This window comes from Bacillus rossius, chromosome 2 (genome assembly GCF_032445375.1).
Source record: "Bacillus rossius redtenbacheri isolate Brsri chromosome 2, Brsri_v3, whole genome shotgun sequence".
NCBI classification, from domain to species: domain Eukaryota; kingdom Metazoa; phylum Arthropoda; class Insecta; order Phasmatodea; family Bacillidae; genus Bacillus; species Bacillus rossius.
Window position 1 is genome coordinate 15,298,048 of NC_086331.1, and position 24,860 is coordinate 15,322,907.

The window sequence follows — 24,860 nt, forward strand, 5'->3', positions numbered from 1 at the left end:
AGCAAACTCAGTATATTTACATGTGGTTTTTTTATTGTTTGCAAATCTTTCTTCGGTATTTGGTTTTCTAAAATATAATGATTTTTTTTTTTTTTCGCTTTCCGCTCTGGGTTTGGGTGTTAGTATATCAACTCATTTTCCTAGTCCAACTAGATATGTTTTGAATCTCTACATAGGCTACAAGGATAATATTCTGCTTTCATCCTCTTTTGTTTCCTTTGCTGTAACTTCAGTAGTAACAAGCACGATATGGCTAAAACACAAGTTTACAAACCATTCTTTATGAACGCAAGTTAACATGTTTAATTTTTACAAAACATATATGTATCTATATTATTCGTATTCTACCAAACTTATTACACGTGTGGGTATTAACTACATCAAGTGAACATATTGGTGCACGTTGGTAAAAATAAGTTGACGCAAAATACCACGGGGATGTTCAAAAAAGGTTTAGGCCTAAGAAATCTTCATTACTACAATCTTTAAGAGTTTTGTATAGCAACATTTTAAGTGACAAAACCACTGTATATTTATTTTGAAATTACTTTAACACTGTTGTAGATATCTATTTTGACACAATTTTCGTAAAAGTTAAAAGTATGATTCTTGGAATCATTTCTTGATTTTTTTTACAGCGATATTAAATTTATTTTGAGCCTAAAACATCCAGATTTGCGTATAATTTTTATTAAAATAAAAATAACTATCTAATAATAAATGCGCTAAATTTTAGGTCACAGTTTTCTTAACAGTACCATCTCATGAACAGGTGTGGCAACAATAATATTTTTTTGTCCGATTTACAGTAGAGACCAGAAAAATGCGTGGTCCCATTTCGAGATATGATTAAATCTAAATATTTATACTTGGCCCTCTCCTGCAATTGGGGAGGACTCTAAGCCAATGGGAAATTTTCAAGTCACAAGCAATCCAGTCGAGACAACGCTCACGTGATCAGCCAACGAACAACATGTGACATGACATTTTCCCGAGCAGAGGACTGTGTAGTCACTGAACCAGAGAATTTTTCCAGGCTCTTACTACAGGATAAGCCACAGTTTCCATACAAATGTTGAAAGCGGCGGTTAGTGTTTATTTTATTCGTTCAATGGTAACATGTAGTGCTGCAATTATAGTCTATGTTCCACATGTCTCCCTTTCATGTCGACACAAATTGGCATACGCTCTAACTAGTTCTGACGAACACGTGACAATGTTTTCCTATATTTGTATGGAGACTTATGACTAGAGACCTGCAAAATTCGCGGTTTCGATGGCCTTCAGGATAGACTGCACATACCCCTGTACACTCGGGCAAATAACGCAAGTTCATTGGCTGCCGACTTGTAAGTCGTCTCAGCTGGTTTGTCTGTGATTCGATCCTTCTTTGGTCGAGGGTTTATAACTGGTTGAGATTCGTCCAGATGAACAGTAAGTCAATAGCAAAATTATCAAAGAGGTATATGTGTTTGAATTTTAGCCTATCACCGAATGAATCCGCGAATTTTTCAGGTCTCTACTTATGACTCAACCTGCATTTGTAAGTTTCGCGTGATACTTTCTGTAAAAGTTTCCACCCATGAAGACAAATGGTTAATTAACTACACGGTAAAACTTTGGTTTCAGGATTTCGATAACGTCATTGGAAAACCCCTTCTCCGCCGGCGACGACTATCAAACAATGGCTCAAGGTGACAGTGAATCTTCGAGAAAGAAACAGGAAGAAAGGGAAGCTTCCTTTAGGCAGGTGGGTGCCAACGGCTTACTTGAGCATCAAGCCAAGCATTGGGGAAGGTTTTTACATGTTAAAAACCTCTACATGCGATGAAACCCACCCTTAGAGATATCGCTCTCAAACGTAAAAACCATTGCTGTGCATTTTTAAATGTTGCAGATTAAAAATTAATTTTAAGTTTTCGTTTCTGAGTTAAATGCATTGAAACACTGAAAAAATTCATTTAAAAACAAAAACTTACAATAACTTTCGCGAACTTATTGCTCTGCAGCAAAGATGCCGTGTCTGTACCCAAGTATCATCTTCAGTCTTGGAGGTATCCGTTGATTTAAGCCCCTCGGACATAATACATTACAATGCTCTGTATGTACATCGTTCTCTGTGTGATTTTTGTTGCCTTGTCTCTCTTGCTAAAGACCGGTTCTCATTATCCGAGTAAGCTCACTCGAGTACTCGGCATAAGTTGTACTAGCCATGTTTTAGAACAGCCCGTTCGTACACAGTTCAAGAAAAGCATGAGTTTGGATATGTGGTATTATTATTATTTCCATAGACAATGTACCTGGAATATCGCGTTGTTTTTAAGAATTGTGAAAAGGGTGTTCGATTCGTTGATAGAGGAATTGGGTGAATTAATGGAATAAGGGAATAAAAAGGGAAAGACAAGTTTGTGTAAGAGATTGGGTCAAAATAATCATGAATCATATGGCGCATTTGCTCTTTTATTTAAGGACCTAGTAATTAAAATAACCTTTAATAAATCGTGAGTTCAGTCTACTGTAGAGTAGATCTCACTATGCTAACTCGTCAGACTGTCAAAAATGAGTGACTGAGGAGGCGAGTCGAAGAAAGCCTAAAAAAAAATACGAGTCGTCGAGCGGCTGTCTCACTAATGGAACTGCTTGACTCGTCTGTAACTCGACTTGCCATAGTGTCCACTCTAGCCGAGTAGACTAACTAGTACTAACTCGCCTTTCTACTCGCCCTCCTACTCAACCAATGTGAACCAACTATAATGGGCTGGTAACATTTGAGATTGTTTAATTATTTGTTACTTAATATTTTTATCATGTCTTGTCAACAGCAAGATCATTGGAGGCAGACATATAAAACAAAATTCAGGGAAATTGGCCTACAGTAAGAAGCTGTCACAGCATTTTCCTGGAGTGATACAGTGAAACTACGGAAAACAAAAATGAGGTAATATTGACCGCAATTCTACCCGCTTGTCCCCCGAATACGAGACCGACATTTTATCGTTGCGTCACTTCACTGGGTGGGTGATATAATGATAAGCAAGTAAGTATTATCTCGTTCTCTAAGCCGCATTGTTTATTTTTTCAGTACATCATGGCGATACTGGTGAATCTGACTGGCATAAACTCTGGATTCATGTTTGGGTTCTCTGCAATCTCTCTCCCACAAATGGGTCATTTGACTGCGAGTGAGTTATCTTGGGTTGGTAAGTGAGTCTACAAAAATACCAAAACACTTTTGCATTTTATTTAACGTATAATAATTTTCACTAGATATTGGAACCAGTGGCAAAGTCTTATAGTGTCCCAACGTTTCGGTCCTTACTCTAATAATCATCTTCAAGGTAAAAGTTATCTCCCAACGTTCTGTTTAGTTATCTTGCCTTTAAACGGAAACCCCCCCCCCCCCCCCCCACATCATTCTGTGGGCCCCGTTGCTAGAAGTCATGATGCCCCCCCCCCCCCTTTTTTTTCTAACAGAGATTTAAAAAAATGTTTCTGCTTTATGTATATTGTTTTAGTTATATATTTTTTAACCTTTTCACAATTATTTTTAAAACACATTAAAACTAGTTTTAAGTCAGTGTTTCGATTGTCAACGTAAATTGATTTTGAATAATGGCAAATAAATGAGTGTAAGTGTTCTGTACTGTCAACATGGTGCCACGTCAATTGGTGGTGGTTTTGTTACATTTGTAGATTCAGACACGTTCTGTACGCACAGCATATTCCGAATAATATTACTCTGGTGTAATATTTCATCGGTAACCATATTTAGGCCTTACTGTTTAGTTGTTTTCTATGATCTATTTAAAATTGTCTACTTTTTTGTTTTAAGTTTTTTCTTTCCTTCGCAGGCCCCCTAGACCCATGGGCCCCGTTGCCATAGCAACGGTAGCACCGGCCATGTGGGGGCCCTGCCTTTAAATGCCATAAGCGAAAAAAGGAAAGTTCCCCGATTAGGTGAAGCTGACTGCACGTCAGTGACGTCTTTCTTCCTGATTTGCTGCATAGTTTGGGAAAAAAACATAAACTAGGTCGAGTTCTTTCCTTCAAGCACGCAACTAACTCAATTTTTTATTTATAGGTAGACTAATACTTAGTTATATAATTCATAATAAAAAACGGAGGTCCATGTCAAGTGATACAATCTAAATGTCCGTGCTATTTTAGTTATTTTTCTTTTAAAAACACTATTTTAAAATAAGACAGGATATTAAATCTGGTATGACTTTTTCATCTCATTTAATTTGTGTTTTAAAAAGCTTAAATCTTTGAAATTTTGAATTTTTCTGCACACACACTTATACAAAATCTTGGTTGGCTAGTCATAGTTGTCATATTTCAGTAAAACAAAAACTGTCTTTTTTTCGTAATTGTATGCCTTTTTTAAATTGATGTAGCATTAATGACTACGGATTACAAAATTTTATTTTAACTATACAAACTCAAAATTTGGAATTTTTAACTACACAAATAATACAAAATAACATTTTGGAAAAAAATTGATAATATGTATTCGTTAATGCTTCAAGTTCGCATGTAGGTACCAAAAAATAATATTAGGTTTGTAATGGGATCATACTCACTAGTCACATATCAGGTTTCTTCATTCATATCGAGGGTCTGTGAACCTCCTTTAACAAATGCCAATTACTTAGCTTGTAATACTGTCTGTAAACATTTTACATGTGTCACATTCGTTTAGGTAACACTTTGAAGTTAGTTGTAAACACAAGCAATGATTTATAACCACTTATATTTCATCTGTTTCTCTAAACTTAGCCCAATTTATCATAATTTAAACCATTTGATGATTGATCCACACACAAACAATGCGAGTGACACTACCACCTGCCAAAACCCAATATTTAGGTCGTTGCTCAGAAAATTTAGAAATTAATTAATTTACTCTGTATAGGGTGCATCTACTTGAGCTGCTGTCAGGAATATGGTAAAGGAACTCAAGAGTACGCATTATTTTTAATTGTAAACTTAAGATATTAAGTATTACACAAAAAGTGATAATAATAAATGAAACACTATTACTTAAAGTTTACGAATCACATATTAGACAAGCAGCTATGAAATCCTTTGCAACTGAAAAACATAAGTTTTGCATAAATTGAAATTGCGAACTCTTAGAGGACTGGTGTCTTAAGTGTGCGCACAGTGTCCTCCAAGAGTACGCATCAGCACCCATCACATTTCAAGTGTCCAGACCCTTCATAGCTTGAGCAATCTTCGTGCCACCACTGTTTGCATTTGCCGCACTGTACCCAATCCTCTAAAATCGGTTCTTGATAGCGTTCATCGCAACCTGGACAAAAAACATTGTCTTCAATTTCTTCTTCTACTGCATGTAGGCCTACTGCTGAAGTTGATGGTACAGCGGGATTGTCGAAATGTACTGTATTCTTTACTTGTTTTCTTGTTTGAATTTTCTTAGCCGTCTTGCTTACCAGAAGAGAGTTTTTAAATGGTGATGAAGACATTATTTCAGACTTCTTACCAGGGGCGTATCCTGACAAATTTGGTAATGCATGCAATATAGAATACATCCAAACCCCCCCCCCCCTCCCCCGGAAGAAGGGTGGTCCGGGGGCCCTCTCCCGGAAAATTTTGGTTTTCAGGGAGCAAAATGGTGCTGTTTAGGCAGTTTTTTTAAAAAATAATTAAACATAAAACTGGTAACAACATTAAATTTTTTGTGATAAACTTAGAGAGAAGAATTAACAAAGATATCAAATTGTCACCCACCATTTATATGAGAGACTGACTTTTCATGCCTTGAAATTGCCGTGTGCAAATTATTAAGATCTGAATAACCCCGGTCTTTATTGTTCCAGGGTGATTTTTCATTTGCAAGCAACAAACATGGCCAACAGAAGAGTTTTGTTAATGTTTCACTGCCACATAACCACACAATTTTGTTATAAAGCTCAGGATTTAATGTCCGTACAAAATTTTTAGTTTTGTTATCTGTTTTTAGATTGCTAAGCGCTGGCATCGGGCGCCCGTTTTTAACGATTTATAACATTTCATCAAATGAACATGATTGAAAAGGTTTATTAAAAATAGTCTCTACGACGTCATTTTTACAGTTATTCATCTTGCAAAACTACAATTTTACAAAAAACTTAATTGTAAACTTATCACTAAATCACTAACCATCACACAATCTACTCCTGTTCATGCTGAATAAAATGTCACCTTCAAGCACCTGCAACCTCCCACGTGACACATAAGCTTAACACAAGCTGCGACAAGCACCCACGCCGCACGCGTTAAGATTGCAGTGAAGAGGAAAAATAGTAAAATTAAGAGTTGAATTACAACTAAATGTGTCTACGAATGTTATATAATTCTAACCCAAACATTTAATTAAAAAAAAAACCGACTGAACAGACACTAAATGGACTCGTTCGCGGTCGCGCTGTGTTACTGATCAGTGAATGCAGAAGCAACTAGTGCATGCATTCGACCATAGAGTAAGTAAAGGGAGAGGCGCCACTCCCATAGTAATGATTGTTTGCTTAAATTTGTAAACAAAACCCTTGCGATCATACCATTTCTTTGCAACTTGACAACGAAAAAATTACAGCCAGATACAACCTGAGAAAGGTTTAGCGTGTGATAGTTGGCACCGTTGGCACCTTTGTAGTCGTCATATTTTATATTTTTTCGATAAAGGCTACTGATATTGTAAAATTGCTTTATGTTAGTCCTTATAATGGGACGTTAAACTATTTCCGCAATAGAAAAAAACTTCGAACTAAGGTAGAATCGAATTCTCAATCGTCAGTTTCGTGCCATGACGCCTTTACCCACAAGACCACCATTTTATCTTGTGTTAGTTAAAAACAAATGTATATACTTATATATTAATTTTTTCTACACTAGTAAAGTCCAAATTAATTATACAGCCAAATTGAAACTGATGATCGTTTAGTAATTAATTTTATTTCTGTTTATTATTATTTTTTTCCATTCCATTTTTTATTTTTTTAATTTTCAACTTCAAAAACTTCAGTAGCAGCCCTAGCAGGTAATATGGAGAACGACAGGCCAACGTGCTCTAATTTTCGTTTTCGGCAATATGCCACGCAGCATCTAATTTTCAGTGACATTTAAAAAATATATACTTTTACTTTCAAATCCCATTATTACCACGAGACAATACAAAGATGGCCGTATGTAATTATAATAACTGGATATGTAATAAACTAAAGAGATCAAAACTTGTAATTTTTTTTTCCGATGTTGGTGAAACTTGGTATGATCTCATTTTTAAGGATTCAGTTTGTCCTATCTACTGTCACCCCCCTGTAAAGCATTCGACCCCGTCTTCGCGAGAATTGGTAGTGACGTCACATCTGGAGAGTGGCTGTTGAGAACACCACAGCGCCGTACCGCGACAATCTGAGGAACTATTACAAGTATCATTCACGCTGTAATCAATAGGTAGCGCTAATGCATTTGTTTGCCACACGTCGCACAAATCGTGAACGGAACGAGATTAGCTATAAAGAAAAGGGAATAACTTAAGCAGAAAACAATTACAGAACTAAACAGCGAGATAGTGATCAATGCCACAATTCCCATAAAATATTAGTTTCATTTAGAGCATGCACTGCATGCATTGCATTCATGGAGAATACGCCCCTGCTTCTTACCTGCCACTTTTCGTTTCCTTGAAATGACACACTTTGGTAGTGGTGTTATCATTGAGGGTGGAACTCGCTGTAGTTGTAGATTGGGTGAGTTTCTCCCAGGTACATATCGATTGTAACAACACAAATCACATTGATTCAGTGCGGAAGTAAAAGGATCCTGAGTGGCCCGGTCAAATAAGTCAACGACTTCTCTCGCAGACGGCCGCCAATCACAAGGAAGAAACCACAGGCGCGGGTATACCTTGTTGCAGTCTAGTAGACGTTCAGGTTTTATCGGGAAAAAATGCCTGCCCCTAGTTATCAATCGTTTGGTTTTTCTGACATTTCCCAGTCATCGTTGGGTGGCATAGGTAGAGACCGGAAAAATTCGCGAATTCATTTCGCGATAGGTTAATAACCTCAGTGCCGCCTCTGGTATTGGCTCACAACTCACCTGGATGACTCTGGGCCAATGAGAAACACCCAACCAAAGCTGTATCGAATCACAGGCTGCTACGTTGGGACGTCTCACAAGACAGCAGCCAATAAGTGGGTCACATTTGACCGACTGTACGTAGAACTATGGAGTTCATCCTACAGGTCACTGAACCCGCGAATTTTTCCGGTCCCTAGTAATAAGTAAAAAAGTAAAAAAAAAAACACAAGCCTGCTTACATTTGATTGTTGACAAAATCTTAGGCTTACGTGATGTATTTTGAGGCAAGGAAAATTTTTTTGGGGGTGTCTGGCCGGGGGTGGGGAGGGGGGGGGGGCATTAAGGTTTTTCGCCTAGGGTGCCAATTTACCTTGCACCGGCCCTGATATTTTCGCGAAATGCAGGTGCCCCTATGCGTGCCTCTGGACAAGGTGTCCACGGGTGAACGCCTGAGCCGACAGAGGTGCTCAGTCGCAGCGGAGTCGAGCGAGCGGGTGGGTGCGCAGCGGCCGCCGGGTCCCTCACCACGCCGCTGGGCTGCGTGCTGAGCGGGGTGCTGGCAGACGCCGTGGGCCGCAAGCCCACGCTGCTGCTGACCCAGGCGCCCAGCCTGGTGGGCTGGCTGGTGCTCGCCGCGACGGACGACTTCGCCAGCGTGTGCGCGGCGCGCGCGCTCACAGGGCTCGGCGCCGGCATGGCCAGCTCGCCGGCCAGGATCTACGTGGCCGAAGGTACCTACCTGCTTGCCGCCCGCTCGTCTCCGGCACGAACCCCTTCGTCATGCGCGAAGCCTGAATCTTACTTAGTAGTACATGAATGGGGCTCCGGAAACTGACTTCCGCTGTGGAGCCGATGAGCCTAACCACCATCTTTGATTGTTACGTCACTACGGCCATCTTGGATGACCGTGACCTCTAAATTTGACCCAGCAGCCATTTTAGGTCAGCCATCTTTAAATCTAACGCCCCACTCACTAATGTTGCAATTTTCGTCACGGTCACCATATTGATTACTAGAGACCTGCGAAATTCGTGGATTCATTCGGTGATAGGCTAGAATTCAAACACATATACCTCTTAGATAATTTTGCTATTGGCTTACTGTTCATCTGGACGAATATCAACCAGTTATGAACCCTCAACCAAAGAAGGATCGAATCACAGACAAACCAGCTGAGACGACTTACAAGTCGGCAGCCAATGAACTTGCGTTATTTGCCCGAGTGTACAGGGGTATGAGCAGTCTATCCTGAAGGCCATCGAAACCGCGAATTTTGCATGTCTCTATTGATTACTTTTTTTCTGTTCCACTGGAGGCTGCCATCTTGAATACCGTCGACTTTGTTTCTACTGTTTGTTCCTAGAGAGCGCCAGTTTCGCTCTGTCTCATCACATAAGGTCGATGTTCCATTACCTATCAGAGCTATTATTGTCCTTATCGACATATTAAAATTTATTTTTATGCATAATACATTGGAAGCACTGCTATTCGAACCATCGCAGCTCTGATCTCTAGGTTGGAAAACATACGCCTTTGACCGCACGGCCATCGAAACATTTACCGTACTGACAATTAAATAAGGTATATATAAAAAAACACACTTATTCGGACTTGTATTTTTTTTAAAACCATCCAGAATTTATAGCTAAATAAATACAGATATCTAATATGGCGTCCAAATTTCAAGATGGTGGGTTCCCTGGTGCTAAAAAATTACTGCAATCTATCAGGTGAAAATTAAACTAAAAGGGTGGCACTCTAGCAGACGAAAACAAGAATGTGGCCACCAGCAGATGAAAACAAGATGGCGGCCTCCAGCTGACGAAAAAAAAAGAAGGCAGACATGAAATCATACTATCTGGTGATACATATTTACCTTGGTATTAGTGCTGGGATGTCAGTCTGATGGTGGTTAACATGGAGGAAGGTTTGGCCACCAAATTTTATTTTGCCCTCACTGGGTTCGAACCGAGGACTGCGTGCTTCTTGACGTAAATGCGCATTAAAAATAATATTTTATTAAAATTTGATTCATTTAATTTTTTTATAAATTTTTTAAACAGTTAACAAATTTTTCTGTCAATAATTACGATTTTTAAGATGGTGGGCATAACGAAATTTGAAATTGCGACATCATAGTTCAAAATGGTGGGAAATTCTAGAGAACAAAATGGCGGAATCCAAAATGGCAGAATCCAAGATTGCGAATAAAATAATGGACGCCAGGTTCAAGTTCAAATGCCAAGGTCAATGGTGAAGGTCAGATGTCAAGTTCGAAGTCAAAGAATGTCAATATCAAATTTTAAAGGTAAAGGTTAAAGATCAGGTTCAAAGGTCAAGGTCATCAAAGATCACACTCCAAGGTGGCGGACCGGCTCCAAGCACCACAGCCTGCTGCCTGGGCCAGTAACTTCTTATGCCATTGATAGGGACACCTGTATTTCGCGATTTCATTTCATGTCAAGGTATTTCTCAAAACACTGTAGCTTTATCTAAGAGTCATGGCAAATTGTGAGGGTGCAGCAGTACGGTGACCACATTCTCATTGGCCCCGTCAAGAGCGGGACGACACCTCTCACCGACCTCAGCCAATAACCACAGGAGAAAAGCTGCAGTATTTTGTGAAATACAGGTGTCCCTAGCCACTGAAAGTGGGGAATTCTGTGACGGACATCCTGTGTGGCGCGGGTTGCAGCGACGCAGACGCACCTGCGCGGGACGCTGTCGGCGCTCGGCTCGGTGACCTTGTCGCTGGGGGTGTGCCTGGTGTACCTGCTGGGCTCGCTGGTGCAGTGGCAGGCGGTGGCCGCGGTGAGCGCAGCCGTGCCGGCGGTGTGCCTGGTGGGCCTGCTGTTCGTGCCCGAGTCGCCGGCCTACCTGGCGGGCCGGAGAGACCTAGCCGCGGCCCGGCGCGCGCTGCGCAAGCTCAGGTGCGGCCCTCCTCTCTTCAGAACGCTGTTTAACCTGAAAATACAGGGTACAATTATGGTTACCATTTTATAAGTCCTAAATAATCTTTGTTAATGAAAGTAGTATGTAAATGTTCCTCCGGGCACACGGGTTCTGGGTGTGGTGACTGGTGCCGAGCCACATCTCTGAATGTGACGTCACGGCGGCCATTTTGGACTCAAAAATTTATTTCAAAATTCCTTAAAAATGACTCAAAATGACTCAAATATTCCCATTTTGAGGAAACATTTCTCGTTTCCTACAACAAAATTTCAAAAATTAGGTTTTCGAAAAACCTCAGTACTTTTGCCTTAGAAAGAACACGTAATCCTAAAAGCGGCTTAAAAGTCCTAAGAGCTAGCCGCTCTAAGCCGCTGACGTGATCTAGGATCATGACGTCACCGTTGCAATATCCGTTATGGCCACCATCTTGAAAATCTTTATTTATTATCCGATTTTAATGAAAAAAAATCAAAATTAATAAAAAACTTATTAAATAAAATTTTGATAAAAACCAAAAGTCCGCCATCTAAGATTTGTTCGACCACCTTTAACTTTTTTATTTATTAACGAAAAATTTGGAAAAAATATTTTAAAATTAATATAAAAATTAAAAAATTAATATAACTTTAATAAATTTTTATATAAAAGACTTACAATAAAAAGTCCTCGGTTCGAACCCGACAAGTGCACAAAAAAGACGACAGGCTCCTTCCTCCACGGTAGCTGCTTGCAGACTGACCCCCACCACATTGTTGAAAGTAAATATATATTTTGTCACCTAGTATGACGTCATGTCCTCCATCTTGAAAATCCGAAATTTTAATTATAGAGATTCGGGAAAAGTTTCAAAATTCATTAAATAAATTTGTAATCAATATACTGATTGATTAGAACGATTCCCGTCCTTGGTTCAAAACCTGTAAGAGCATAAATAAAAATAATGTCGATATCTCCTTCTTCCATGAAAGCCACCTGCCGACTGACCCAACAATACCAAGGTATAAATATATCATCAGATGGTATGATGTCATGTCCGCCATCTTGTCTTCGCCTGCTGGAGGCTACCATCTTGTTTTCGGCTCCTAGAGTGCGCTGACGCCATGTTAGTGTAATTTTTACCCGCTAGAGTGCAGTAATCATTTATTATTACCGTGGCACCCATCATCTTGAAATTTGGACGCCATCTTGTAATTGTGTAATTATCTTGCTAGAAATTCGGGAAAAATTCCAAAATTCATAAAAAAAAATCATTATTTCTTCATTTCGTTTCCTGTGTGTACTGTGTGTTCATTACATTTATTGCGCGTAAATTGCGTGTATTGCGCGTACAATGCGTACATTGCGTGTTGGAGCTTTGAAGCTGTTGGAGCACTTGAAGCTGATTCCCAATTGGAGCATGGGAGCCAAATGTAGATGGATCTGATGGCGCGAATTGTAGCCAATTGGAGCATGGGAGCCAAATGTAGATGGATCTGATGGCGCGAATTGTAGCTCTTGAAGCCAAATGTAGATGGATATGATGGCACGAATTGAAGCTCTTGGAGCCTAGCATATATATATATATATATATATATATATTGGTAGGATCGAATTCATGAGACGAGAACGTATCATACCTCATCGAATTTTTTCCATCATATGATCCTCTTTTTTAAATGTCGTTTTTACTCGTGCATTATAGTAAATGGTTCTTGATTTGACTACCGTATTATTCCTTCGGGTACATGTATATAAGCGTGTCCTATACAGCAGGCCGTTCAGTTTGTTACTGACGTCGACGGTGTAAGGATCACCTAGTTTGTTTAATCTGGTGCATAAGTCGCGTAATTACTTTCTTGCGAATTCGATGGCATCTTTACCGAATTTAACGACGAACTTGATGGACTTTGTACCATCGTCTACGAGAACCCTGACGTCATAATTGGAGGAGACTTCAACAGTCGTGGTACCGCCAGCAGAAGAGACTTTAATGCTGGTAGTGCTGGCTGCGCAGAAACCTCGACGAACGCTGTTTCGCCCTCGATGGAGACTTCAATGGAAGGTGAAACGTCAACAACTAACAAACATGGGTGCTGTTACTGCGACAATATTTTCTCAAACAACAGCAATGCTCGACGACACGAGAATAGAGAATGTGTCAAGAACCTTTATCGTAGAATGTTTGTTTGTGAGAAATGCCATAAGCAGTTTGCCAGAAAAGATAATATGAAAACGCACATGAAGACATGCAAAGGTCCTGCTGCGCGGCAGAAAGTAAAGGTGTCTATACAACAACGATGCATCGATGTGCATAAGAGTATGACTGGAAATGATACAATTGCAGTAACATCGACATCTGGATCGGGTCTGAAAGGCTCGTCTTCATCAGCACGGTATCCTTGCAGCTACTGCGATATGTCGTTCGCGTTTTTCTATGATGTACGGAGACATGAACGGAGTAAATGCAAGAAAAATACTTCTCGTATGAAGTTTCTATGCGATGAGTGTTATGAATGGTTTACTCGAATTGATAGTTTGCGACGACATGCGAAAAAATGCAACGGTAAAGTCCGTGGGCCTACTGATGAACTACCTACAGAAATTTCGACCCCTCGGTTTAGGTTGAAGACTCGTGAGCGTACAGGCAAAAAAACAGATGAGCAGCAACCGATTGGTATGACATCTGGACATGAAACTAAACCTAAGACTGTTATCGGTGCTCTACAGGTGAATGATAATGGCTTCTACTAGGCACTGTCTGCATTTCGTGGAACATTAAAGGACTACTATTATCTAAAAACGATTAGTGAGTCAAAAGACATTTATAATTTTCTTGACGAAATTAGACAGAACATAATCAGCCTACTGATGACGTAGCATCAAACGGACCTTTGAAATATAACTTGTGGTTGGACTGTATATATGGAAAGCCATATCCGTTCGATGACAAAGTGAATAAGTGTGCATTCAAGACATCTGATACAGAAATTTACAGTTCTCACGATGTGAAGCAAACTTTTAAACATGGTATCCAGAAACTCTGTCAAAAAGAGGAGGATTATGTCTGTAAAGGTTCAGGTTGGTCTCTGTCTAGTATAAACCGATTGGAGCTAAGAATTAGTCATTGCACGCCTATGCAGGCCTAAATGATTACAAAATTGATAACTATCGCAAATGTTCCTGTAGTAGAAGAGAAATTATGTAATAAATATTACGTTTGTAAAGAACTTGCGGTGTTTTATTCCTCGAACCTGGCACTTATCTGGTATTTAAATTAAATTTGTTTTTTATCGCACAGGGATCGAACCAGGAACGGATATAAATCGAATTAACGAGTATATATATATGAGTGATTTTTTTATGAATATTGGAATTTTTCCCGAATTTCTAGCAAGATAATTACACAATTCCAAAATGGCATCCAAATTTCAAGATGATGGGTGCCACGGTAATAAACGGTAAACTCTAGCGGGTAAAAATTACACTAACATGGCGTCAGCGCACTCTAGGAGCCGAAAACAAGATGGTAGCCTCCAGCAGACGAAGACAAGATGGCGGACATGACATCATACCATCTGATGATATATTTATACCTTGGTATTGTTGAGTCAGTCGGCAGGTGGCTTTCATGGAAGAAGGAGATATCGACATTATTTTTATTTATGCTCTTACAGGTTTTGAACCAAGGACGGGAATCGTTATAATCAATCAGTATATTGATTACAAATTCATTTAATGAATTTTGGAATTTTTCCCGAATCTCTGTAATTAAAATTTCGGATTTTCAAGATAGAGGACATGACGACATACTAGGTGACAAAATATATATTTACTTTCAAAAAAGTGGTGGGGGTCAGTCTGCAAGCAGCCACCATGGAGGAAGGAGCCTGTCGCCTTTTTTTTTGCACTCGTCGGGTTCGAACCGAGGCCTTTTCATTGTAAGTATTTTATATAAAAAATGTATTAAAGTTTTATTTTTTTATTTTTTTTATTAATTTTAAATTTTTTTCAAATTTTTCGTTAATAAATAAAAAAGTTAAAGATGGTCGGACAAATCCAAGAAGGCGGACTTTTGGTTTTTATCAAAATTTTATTTAATAAGTTTTTTATTAATTTTAAAAATTTTTTCATTAAAATCGGATAATAAATAAAGATTTTCAAGATGGTGGCCATAACGGATATTGCAACGGTGACGTCATGATCCTAGATCACGTCAGCGGCTTAGAGCGGCTAGCTCTTAGGACTTTTAAGCCGCTTTTAGGATTACGTGTTCTTTCTAAGGCAAAAGTACTTTAAGGTTTTTCGAAATCCTAATTTTTGAATTTTTGTTGAAGAAAACGAGAAATTTTTCCTCAAAACGGGAATTTTTGATTCATTTTGAGGAATTTTTGAGGAATTTTTGAGTCCAAAATGACCGCTGTGACGTCACATTCAGAGATGTGGCTCGGCACCAGTTTCCACACCCAGAACCCATGTGCCCAGAGGAACATTTAGGCCTACATACTACTTATGAAATTATTATACTTTAAAATAACCACAGCATGTATTTATCGTTATTTTACACACAAAAATAAAAACGAAAATAGTTACATAAAAATTAAATTAGCTGTAGTGGTGTAAAATCTTCTAAAATTTCATTGGATAAAAAATATTCATTTTTTTTAGTTTGTAAAAAAATGATAATAGTTAAAAACAGGGCTGGTCCCGGGCCCTGGACTCAGGGGTCCACCCAGACCCACCCTTATGTGGGCCATGGCACATCCACACCCTTTCCCTCTGAGCAGGCGTCTCGGTTTAGGTGCTTTTACCATGCGGCGTCTTTCGCACGTATCTGACGCATAGGTGGCGGTTCCTATACAGCGTCAGTCGCCAATCTGGTCTTGGTACTGTAAGGACGAGCGAGCGTGGTTGGTCGCTCTATTTAACGTTAGAATAAGTTAAAGATAAAGAACTTCTACTGCAACAATGCCAGGGGAATGCTGAAACAACACACTTTTATTTTTCAAAATAAGGACTACGGAAGCTTGTTTTAAACACCTACTCAACCGACTCTTGTTGAAAGATGACTAGGAGACGAGGCATTTCGATTACATCCAAACACGGTGAAACCATTCTCTCATAGAAATTCAAGTACTGACGGTCATGCGGTAAGATATATTTTGGAATTTGAAATTGTGTCTATTTAGAGTATTATAAGTAGAGACCCGGAAAATTCGCGGGTTCAATGACCTCCAGGATAGACTCCAATATCCTCTACACACTCGGGCAAATGCCAACTGTTCATTGGCTGCTGACTTGTGAGTCGTCTCGACTGGATGGCCTGTGATTCGACACATCTATGAGTGAGGGTCTCTAATTGGCCCTCAGTCCTCCAGATTAACAGTGAACCAATGACAGAAGCAGCACTAAGGTATAATTATTTGAATTTTAGCATAACACGAATTTTCCGGGTCTCTAATTAAAATTTGTCTTTATCTTAAATACATTTAATGCTAAACATCTGTAACTTCACGTGGGAAACTATTCATAGAAGTCATTCGCAGTTAACGTCAAGCACTTCATTATGTTAGGTTGTATGCTTTAACGAAGCAAAGTATTAATTGCAAATCTATAAAACTGTAATTAGTGCCTAAAATCCATTGGAATGAAAATGCTGCCTTTCGTTTCCTATCCCTTCCACTTAAAAAAATAATAATAACCACAGTTCAACCCATGAGCCAAGGAACTATTGACGACTTTTCATACCCAAAACATTTAGAACAAAAACATAGCTTCTTTTAGGTGGAGAAATTCCACTAATAAAATGTTATGTCAATTTGTCTTAGTGTGAATTCTGAAACGCATGTAATTGCTAGAGACATGAAAAATTCGCGATTTCAAATCCCTAAATGATAGACTCCATGATCCTCTATGCACTCGTGAAAATTACATCTGCTGATTGGTTACCGACTCGTAACACCTGTTGACTGGAATGATCGTGATTCGCTAATTCTTCAGTTAAAGATTTTTCATTGGCCCAGAGTCTCAGATAAACTGTGGCCCAATCACTGAAGCAAAATAATGTCATAAGTATTTGGACTATATCCTATCGCGAAATGAATCAACGAATTTTACAGGTCTCTATAGGAATTGCATATAATTACATGTTTCGCATGTAATTCTTTTCCAGGGGAAATGGTTTCGACATTGAAAACGAGATTAAAGAATTGTCTCTCGGCGTGAAAGAAGTCGTCGAAGGAGAAAGCCGACTCTTGACGAAGTTAAAGACTTTTCGGAGGCCAGCTTTGTACAAACCTTTAGGACTTCTCATCATGTACTTCGTCATTTATCAGTGTTCGGGCGTGAACGCTGTGACTTTTTACGCTGTCAACATTTTGATCGTGAGTACCATTACATTACTATACTTAGTAGAGATAATCTTTAATTTAAAGTAATATCATAAAGAAAATATTGCTGATGTGTGTACGTCCAAGCAAATGAGGAGCTATTGGAAAAAAAACAATTATAGTCCCAAAAAATCAGTTTTGCGTTTTTGGTCCTTCCTGTGGCGATCCCTGGTGGGCAGGGGCGCAACAACAGGGGGGGGGGGCAAGGGTATTTTGCCCCCCCCCTCCCTTCTGAAACCTTGAAGTGGGGGCAAACGGGGGCAAAGAAAGTGCTGTGTAATCAATTCTTAGATAATAAAACTGCTTAAATAGCACCATTTTCCACCTTGAAATACAAATTTTCCCGGGGGAGGACCCCCGGATCCCCCGCTTCAATAGGGGGGATCGATGATTCTATATAAAAAAGTATATTTCCACCGCCCCCCCCCCCCCCCCCCCCTTTTGGAAATTTAGTTATTGCGCTCCTGCTGGTGGGCATGCATAGAACTGACGATTAAAGCAGAGACACCACAGTATTTACAGCACAAGACTTTGAAATATGCTGCGTTCAACAAAAATAACCATTTTCCACATATTTCCAGCAAAAACAACCATTGCCTACAGTAATGTAAGCAATAATAACCATTATCATTAAAATAGGTAATTTTTTTATTTACATTTTGGCTATCCTTACACGTTATCAGCCAATTTCTTTGATTTTAAACTAATTTCCTGTATGAAAAGTCAAACAATTAAGTTTATTATTTTCAAATTTGTTCACCCAGACAAATTTGTTTTGGTAAAAACATCCTTAGTCCAGCAAAGACGGAACTGTTTATTTATTTATTTTTTTTAACTTCTCCAGAAAAATTTCATTTTGTTGTTGTTTACAAAATATATTCGTGAATTGCGGGGCATAAATTAAATGTGTATCAGGAGATACCAAAACAAACAACTTTTGTAAAGGTACATTCATATGTCTGGAAACGAAACCCTGCATAGTAACAGGCGCGAACAGTAGAGCGCAAATTTGAATTTGGCGGGCTTCGGGGCACTGCTCCATTGGCTGAGCGGACGCACGATCGCAGCGCAGTGGCGTTCAAGTGCCCCGCTTGAAGCAGGCGAAGAGCCGGGTCTAGACGTCATAGTTAGCCATGCCGCACGCACTAGCTGCCAGCAGTCTGGTGTAGAGCACAGTAGATGGCTGGTTGCGGTGCGTTCAGGAGATTAGCGCAGTGTGGACTGTCGGTGGGTACGATACCTCGAATACGGATCTGACACACAGAAATAGCACGGCAGACTTTACCATCTCAGTGATGATATGCACATGGTTTACGGGCAGATGAAAAAAAAGATTGCAGGAGTAGTAGAGCGCTTTTACCAAAGGCGCTCTCACAACAGATGTGTACCAAATATGAAGACCTTCGACCATCGATTGCCTGAAACTGGAAGTTAAAAAAAAAAAAAAAAGAGTTATTGACACCAAACTGTGAATGAGTAACTTTATATATTGCGATATCAGTATAATTATTTAATGTAAACATTCTTATGGCTAGATTTGTTTATGAGTAGACACCCGGAAATATCGCGAGTTCATCTAGCGACAAGCTAACCTTCAAAGCCTTATGTTTCTTCCAACCAACGTTTGCTTCTACATTGACTGATTTCTTAGCGAAAAAAATATAACATTTTTTTATCTTGTTAATCGGCTCTCTCTGATTCGGTTACTTCTCTCATAACTGGACGTCGTTGGCCCAAGGTTGCAGAGGGGCGTGTCCAAATAACTGCTGTCCAATCATGAACAGCGCATGAATATGAATGTTTGCATTCTAGCTTGCGATCAAATGAATCCGCGAAATTTCCGTAACTCTATTTATGAGAGACAAAGGTAGAGCGATCATTTAGCTAGCATATTTTATCTGAAAGCATGGGTGAGGATAGAATGTCTGGCAATGGGTAGTCCGATTTTAAATATCCAGGTGCCAACCTCTTAATTTATTAAATAGATATAAAAAAACATTTCTCAGCTGTTCAATTTTTCCCGCAAGAATAATTGGTAGGGGCAGGCATTTTTCGCGAAAAGATCTGAACACTTATTAGACTGCAACAAGGTATATCCACACCTGTGGTTTCTTCCTTGTGATTGGCGGCCGTCTGCGAGAGAAGTCGTTTCCTTATTTGACCGAGCCACTCAGGACGCGTTTACTTCCGCACTGAATCACTGTGATTGGTGTTGGTTACAATCGATATGTACCTGGGAGAAACTCACCCAATCACGAAACACAGACGATGCTACAGTGTTTTAACTTTCATCTAGTCCCGAAATCTTTTCGCGAGATCTGCATGCCCCTACGCATAAAGGATACAAAATCGAAACAATTTGCTGTGCCATGCTGTTTTTTTTTTTTTTTTTTGTGGACTTGACTATTAGCCTTATGTTATTAAAGTTGTTTACGTTTCAGGAAGCTACACCGGAGTACGGAGATGGTTCTTATTACGTGGCAGTATCTATCGGTGTTATCCGACTCCTTTTCACGATCTGGACATGCTACTTGCTAAAAATTATGGGACGGAAAACGCTTACCCTAATATCCGGTAAGTAGACGAATTATAGATTATTTATTAGTAGGGACCGGAAAAATTCGCGGGCGCAATGACCTGTAGGATGAACTCCATAGTTCTACGTACACTCGGCCAAATGTCACTCACTCATTGGCTGCTATCTTGTGAAATCCCAACGTAGCAGCCTGTGATTCGATAAAGCTTTGGTCGGGTGTTTATCAATGTCCCACAGTCATCCAGGAGAGTTGTGAGCCAATACCAGAGGCGGCACTGAGGTATAACTACTTGTATTTTAGCATATCGCGAAATGAATTCGCGAATTTTTCCGGGTCTCTAGTTATTATTTAGACACAAATTAGAATGCATACAGTAGTATATAATAGGGCATACTGCGCCAGGATGCAGGTAGTGGATTGTGATTGTCGGTCCGCAATCTTGGATTGTGACGTCACGGCGGCCATCTTGGATGAGCGTAACGGGACACAGCGTAACGGGACACCGCGCAACGGGACAAAGCGTAACGGGACAAAGCGTAACGAACAAGTAGATCACGGCGGCCATCTTGGATGACCGTGACCTTGATCTTTGACCTTGACCTTTGAACTTGTCCTTGACCCCGGCAGACATATTGGATCCACCATATTGGATCCGCCATCTTTGATACCGTCGACTTTGTTTCTGCTGTTTGTTCCTAGAGAGCGCCAGCTTCGCTCTTGATTTTTTCTGTTCCACTTGAAGCCGCCATCTTGGATACCGTCGTCTTTGTTTCTGTTGTTGTTCCTAGATAGCGCCAGCGGCGCTCTTGATTTTTTTCTGTTCTGCTGGAGACCGCCATCTTGGATACCGTTGAGTTTGTTTCTATTGTTTGTTCCTAGATAGTGCCAGCGTCGCTCTTGATTATTTCTGTTCCACTGGAGGCCGCCATCTTGGATACCATCGACATTGTTTCTGTTGTTTGTTTCTAGATAGTGACAGCATCGCTCTTGATTTTTTTCTGTTCCACTGGAGGCCGCCATCTTGGATACCGGCGACTTTGTTTCTGTTGTTTGTTCCTAGATAGCGTCAATGTCGCTCTGGCTCATCACATAAGGTCGATGTTCCATTACCTACCATAGTAGTATGTAATAGCCGATGCGGGGACAGAGGATTGAGGATAAGGATTCAGGATTCATGACCTTTGAACCCTGACGTCACCGTTATGACCTTTGACCGATGACATCATCACAGATTTCCTGGAAATTTCCCGATTTTCCCCCAAATATCCTCAAAATTTCCCGTTTTACCCTATATATTTCCCTTTTCCCCTATAAAATTTCCCTACGAAAATTCCCCATTCCCGAAATTTTCTAACAATCCCCCCATCTCCCCATAGTGGGTAAGCAATTTTCTAACAATCTCCCCATCTCCCCATAGAGGCTTGGAATCCCCCTTACCTAGCCACCCAAATATGACATCACCACACCCCCATCTTGGATTATGTCATATCCAGTCACCATCATTTCCGACCGCCATTTTGGATTCAATTTTCGCATGCTCTATCATTCCATTATTATTATGCAATCATATAGTATTACATCATATCTGACCGCCATCTTGGAGGACCCGGCCGCCATCTTGGATTACGTAATTTCCAGCCGCCATTTTGAATTATAGAACTTTCTACCATTTTGTTTTCCAGTATTTAATATTATGAAGTCATAGCCGCCATTTTTAATCACACCTGTTACAATTTTCGTTACGATTTCCATCTTTGTTTGTGACATCACAACAGTCATTTTTTTTGTCTGCTGGAGGCCGCCATCTTGGATGTTGTAACTATCGCCATCTTGATTTTTTCTTCTGTGCTGGGGCCGCCATCTTGATTTCACATTATGTTCCGCCATCTTGGATTTCCCCATCTTTTTCTGATGTTTGTTCCTAGAGAGCATCACCATCGCTCTATTCATACACACAAGGTCGATATTTCATTACATACCAATGTTATTATTATGGTCCTTATCAATATATTAAAACATTGTTTTTATACAAAATACATTCGGAACTGATGATATTCGAACCATCACACAGCTCTGACCTTTAGGTTGGAAAACATACACCTTTAACCGCTCGGCCATCAAGACAATTACCGATCTAAGAATTAAATAAGGTATATATATATATATATATATATATATATATAAAACATTAACACACACATATTCGGACTTGTAATATTTTTTATTATTATTGTTTCAATACTCGCTACCAGGAACACTAGTGTCTAGCAGAGTGCGGCCGCCATATTGTTTTCTGTATTCGCTACCAGGAGCGCTAGTGTCTAGCATAGTGTGCAGCGGCCATCTTGTTTTCAAAATTCGCTACCAGGAGCGCTAGTGTATAGCCGAGTATTGCAACAATCTTGTTTTCAATATTCGCTACCAAGAGCGCTAATGTCTAGCCAAGTGCAGCCGCCATCTTGTTTTCAATATTCACTACTAGGAGTGATAGTATCACTTAGTACACACATAATCTGCCAGAGGGTGTTATATATTAGTTTAATTCGGCCCTGCTGGAGTGTAGTACTGTCTTGACCTATAACATCTTAAATATGTCCCTCACCTTGAACTTTCCACTATATTGGATTATAGCATTTATGTTCGCCATCTTGTCGCCAACACTATCTTGGCATCATCACATTTTACATTACTGTCGACACCCTGAACTTCCAGCCATCTTGGACTATATCATCACATTTGACCTATAACATATCCGCACAGCCGCAAACTTAGATTTTGTTATCACCCACTTTAATCTTGACCATAAACATATTGTATTATCATCTCTCTTGTATGCACCCACCATACTTGTTTATATAATCATACTAACTTTCATCCTCTGCTAGAGTATGTAGATTAATAATTCGTAATGAGCATCACGTGATCATCCCAAATACTAAGATAAAAAAAAATTATTCCTAGTATTACCATTAAACTTATCACAGCCCATATACCAAAGTCATACCATAGACTTGTGCACTGTAGCACTCTACTCAAACTGACTTACATAGCTTATGAATTCTTTACATGCTTTCATTTGCGCTTACAATTTCTTAACATGCTTTCATTTGCGACTACAATTTCTTTGAGGGCTTCCCTTTACACTTTTGTTTTCATTGAGTGTTTTAAGGTTCGCTTATGTTTTCTTTACATGCATTCCTTTGCGATTATATTTTATTTATATTGTAACTCAGTATCTCATGTAAACAATATTTAAGTATCAATATATATATCATTAATCATAACATATTTTTTTTTTAGAAATTATTTCATTACATTTATAATTTTCACCATAAAGTAAGCAGGATAAATTAAGGGAGAAACAAAACATAGTATACATGACACATTTATTTTATTTACAACCTTTATTATATACACAGTCTTTTACACAAAAATATATACATCTATTTATCTAGTGGGTCGAAATGGCTAATTCTCAGCTCCAGACGGTTCACCGAATTCAGCGACCAACCATATCTTTTACCCATATATTCTTCTTCTTCCTTGCAGAGTTTTTCAATACTCTGTTTAACTGACTGCTTCACGTCGTTTGAAGTATAAATTACAGCAGCCGATGTCTTGAAAGCACGCTTGCTCACTCGATTCTCGTGCGGCTCCGGTTTACCATATAGACAATCCAACCATAAGTTATATTTTGAAGGCACATGCGATGCTGTGTCGTCCATAAGCTGTTGTATTATATTCTGCTCAATATTACTCAGAAAAGTGCAAATATCTTTTGCCTCACTAAAAGTATTTAGATAGTAATAGTCTTTCAGAACTCCTCCAAATGCAGATTGTGCCAAGTAAAATCCATTATCATTTGTCTGTAACTGACCAAGCACAGTGTTAGATTTATGTCCAGATGACGATGCGGGTGGTTGTTGCTGCTGATCTGCATTAATGCTGGAGCCTGTGCGCATGGGTACCTCTAGTTTAAATTGAGGAGTCGTGACGTTCACATGTTGTTCTACAGGCAAGCGAACTGCACCTTTACAAATCTTCAAGTGTCTTTTCAATTTATCGTTGCAAGTAAACTTCTTCCAACATTCATCACATCTAATCATAGTGCGAGACGGATTCTTCGCACAATTACTCTTCTCATGACGTCTCATGTTGGAGCTCGTTGAAAACATCATATTACAGTGCGGACACCGATGCTTCAATGGAGATTCTTGCTTCATACTGGATTTCGAAGAACTAGGGGTAGGATCCATACTCTCCCCAGATGCCTTTGTTGTTAAACAAGAAAAAGAGCTCCCAAGCGATGTTCAGTCTTCGGAGTCAGGATGACAACTAAGCTATTAATTCCGTTCACATCCCTACATATAAAGCCAACCCCTACCCCCACTATGGCACTCTTCACATCATCAACATGTTTACTTAGGACTCATCTTACATAGGGTCTCTCTCTCTTTCTCTTTTTTTTACTCCAAATCATTCAACTATCCTAGAATTCTTGAAACTATCTAGATGATGCAGATTCATAACCTGACCAATGTAATCACGAGATCATTCTTTATATGGTAAACCCAACTAAAATACATCTTCTCCAACTGTCATGATCTATTTTTAATAAAATGCCTCATATCCTCTTAAATATTAACATCCATATTGGACTTTGCACACCTCATTTAATTTCAAAACTCCCAGCCACTATATCTACGCGGAACCATAAATCATTAATACTATCCCAAATCACAGTTTTAAGCAAGCATATTTGTATAATATTATCCAGTAAAGTTGCCATTCTAACATAACCTACTGACATAATGTTATGTAGCATTCCGTCCCATTATATCAGTTAAGTCGTAATCGTGCGTAACTATACTCTAGCCATTATTCCAAAGCAACAAGAATTTAATATCAGTCCACCATCATT

The 24,860-nt window shown here is 39.4% G+C and overlaps 1 protein-coding gene across 4 annotated transcripts in view; it reads left to right on the plus strand.

Moving 5' to 3' along the window:
- Positions 1 to 24,860, plus strand: part of LOC134529130 (facilitated trehalose transporter Tret1-like) — a 117,229-nt gene that overhangs the window by 63,427 nt on the left and 28,942 nt on the right. For 3 of the 4 annotated variants that reach the window (XM_063362896.1, XM_063362899.1, XM_063362898.1), the window contains exons 2-7: positions 1,630 to 1,750; positions 3,083 to 3,200; positions 8,592 to 8,816; positions 10,781 to 11,015; positions 17,186 to 17,396; positions 19,844 to 19,976. In XM_063362896.1, coding sequence (XP_063218966.1) covers positions 1,630 to 1,750; positions 3,083 to 3,200; positions 8,592 to 8,816; positions 10,781 to 11,015; positions 17,186 to 17,396; positions 19,844 to 19,976 — 1,043 coding nt within the window. The remainder of the gene's footprint in view (positions 1 to 1,629; positions 1,751 to 3,082; positions 3,201 to 8,591; positions 8,817 to 10,780; positions 11,016 to 17,185; positions 17,397 to 19,843; positions 19,977 to 24,860) is intronic. The other variant, XM_063362897.1, reaches the window with a different exon arrangement.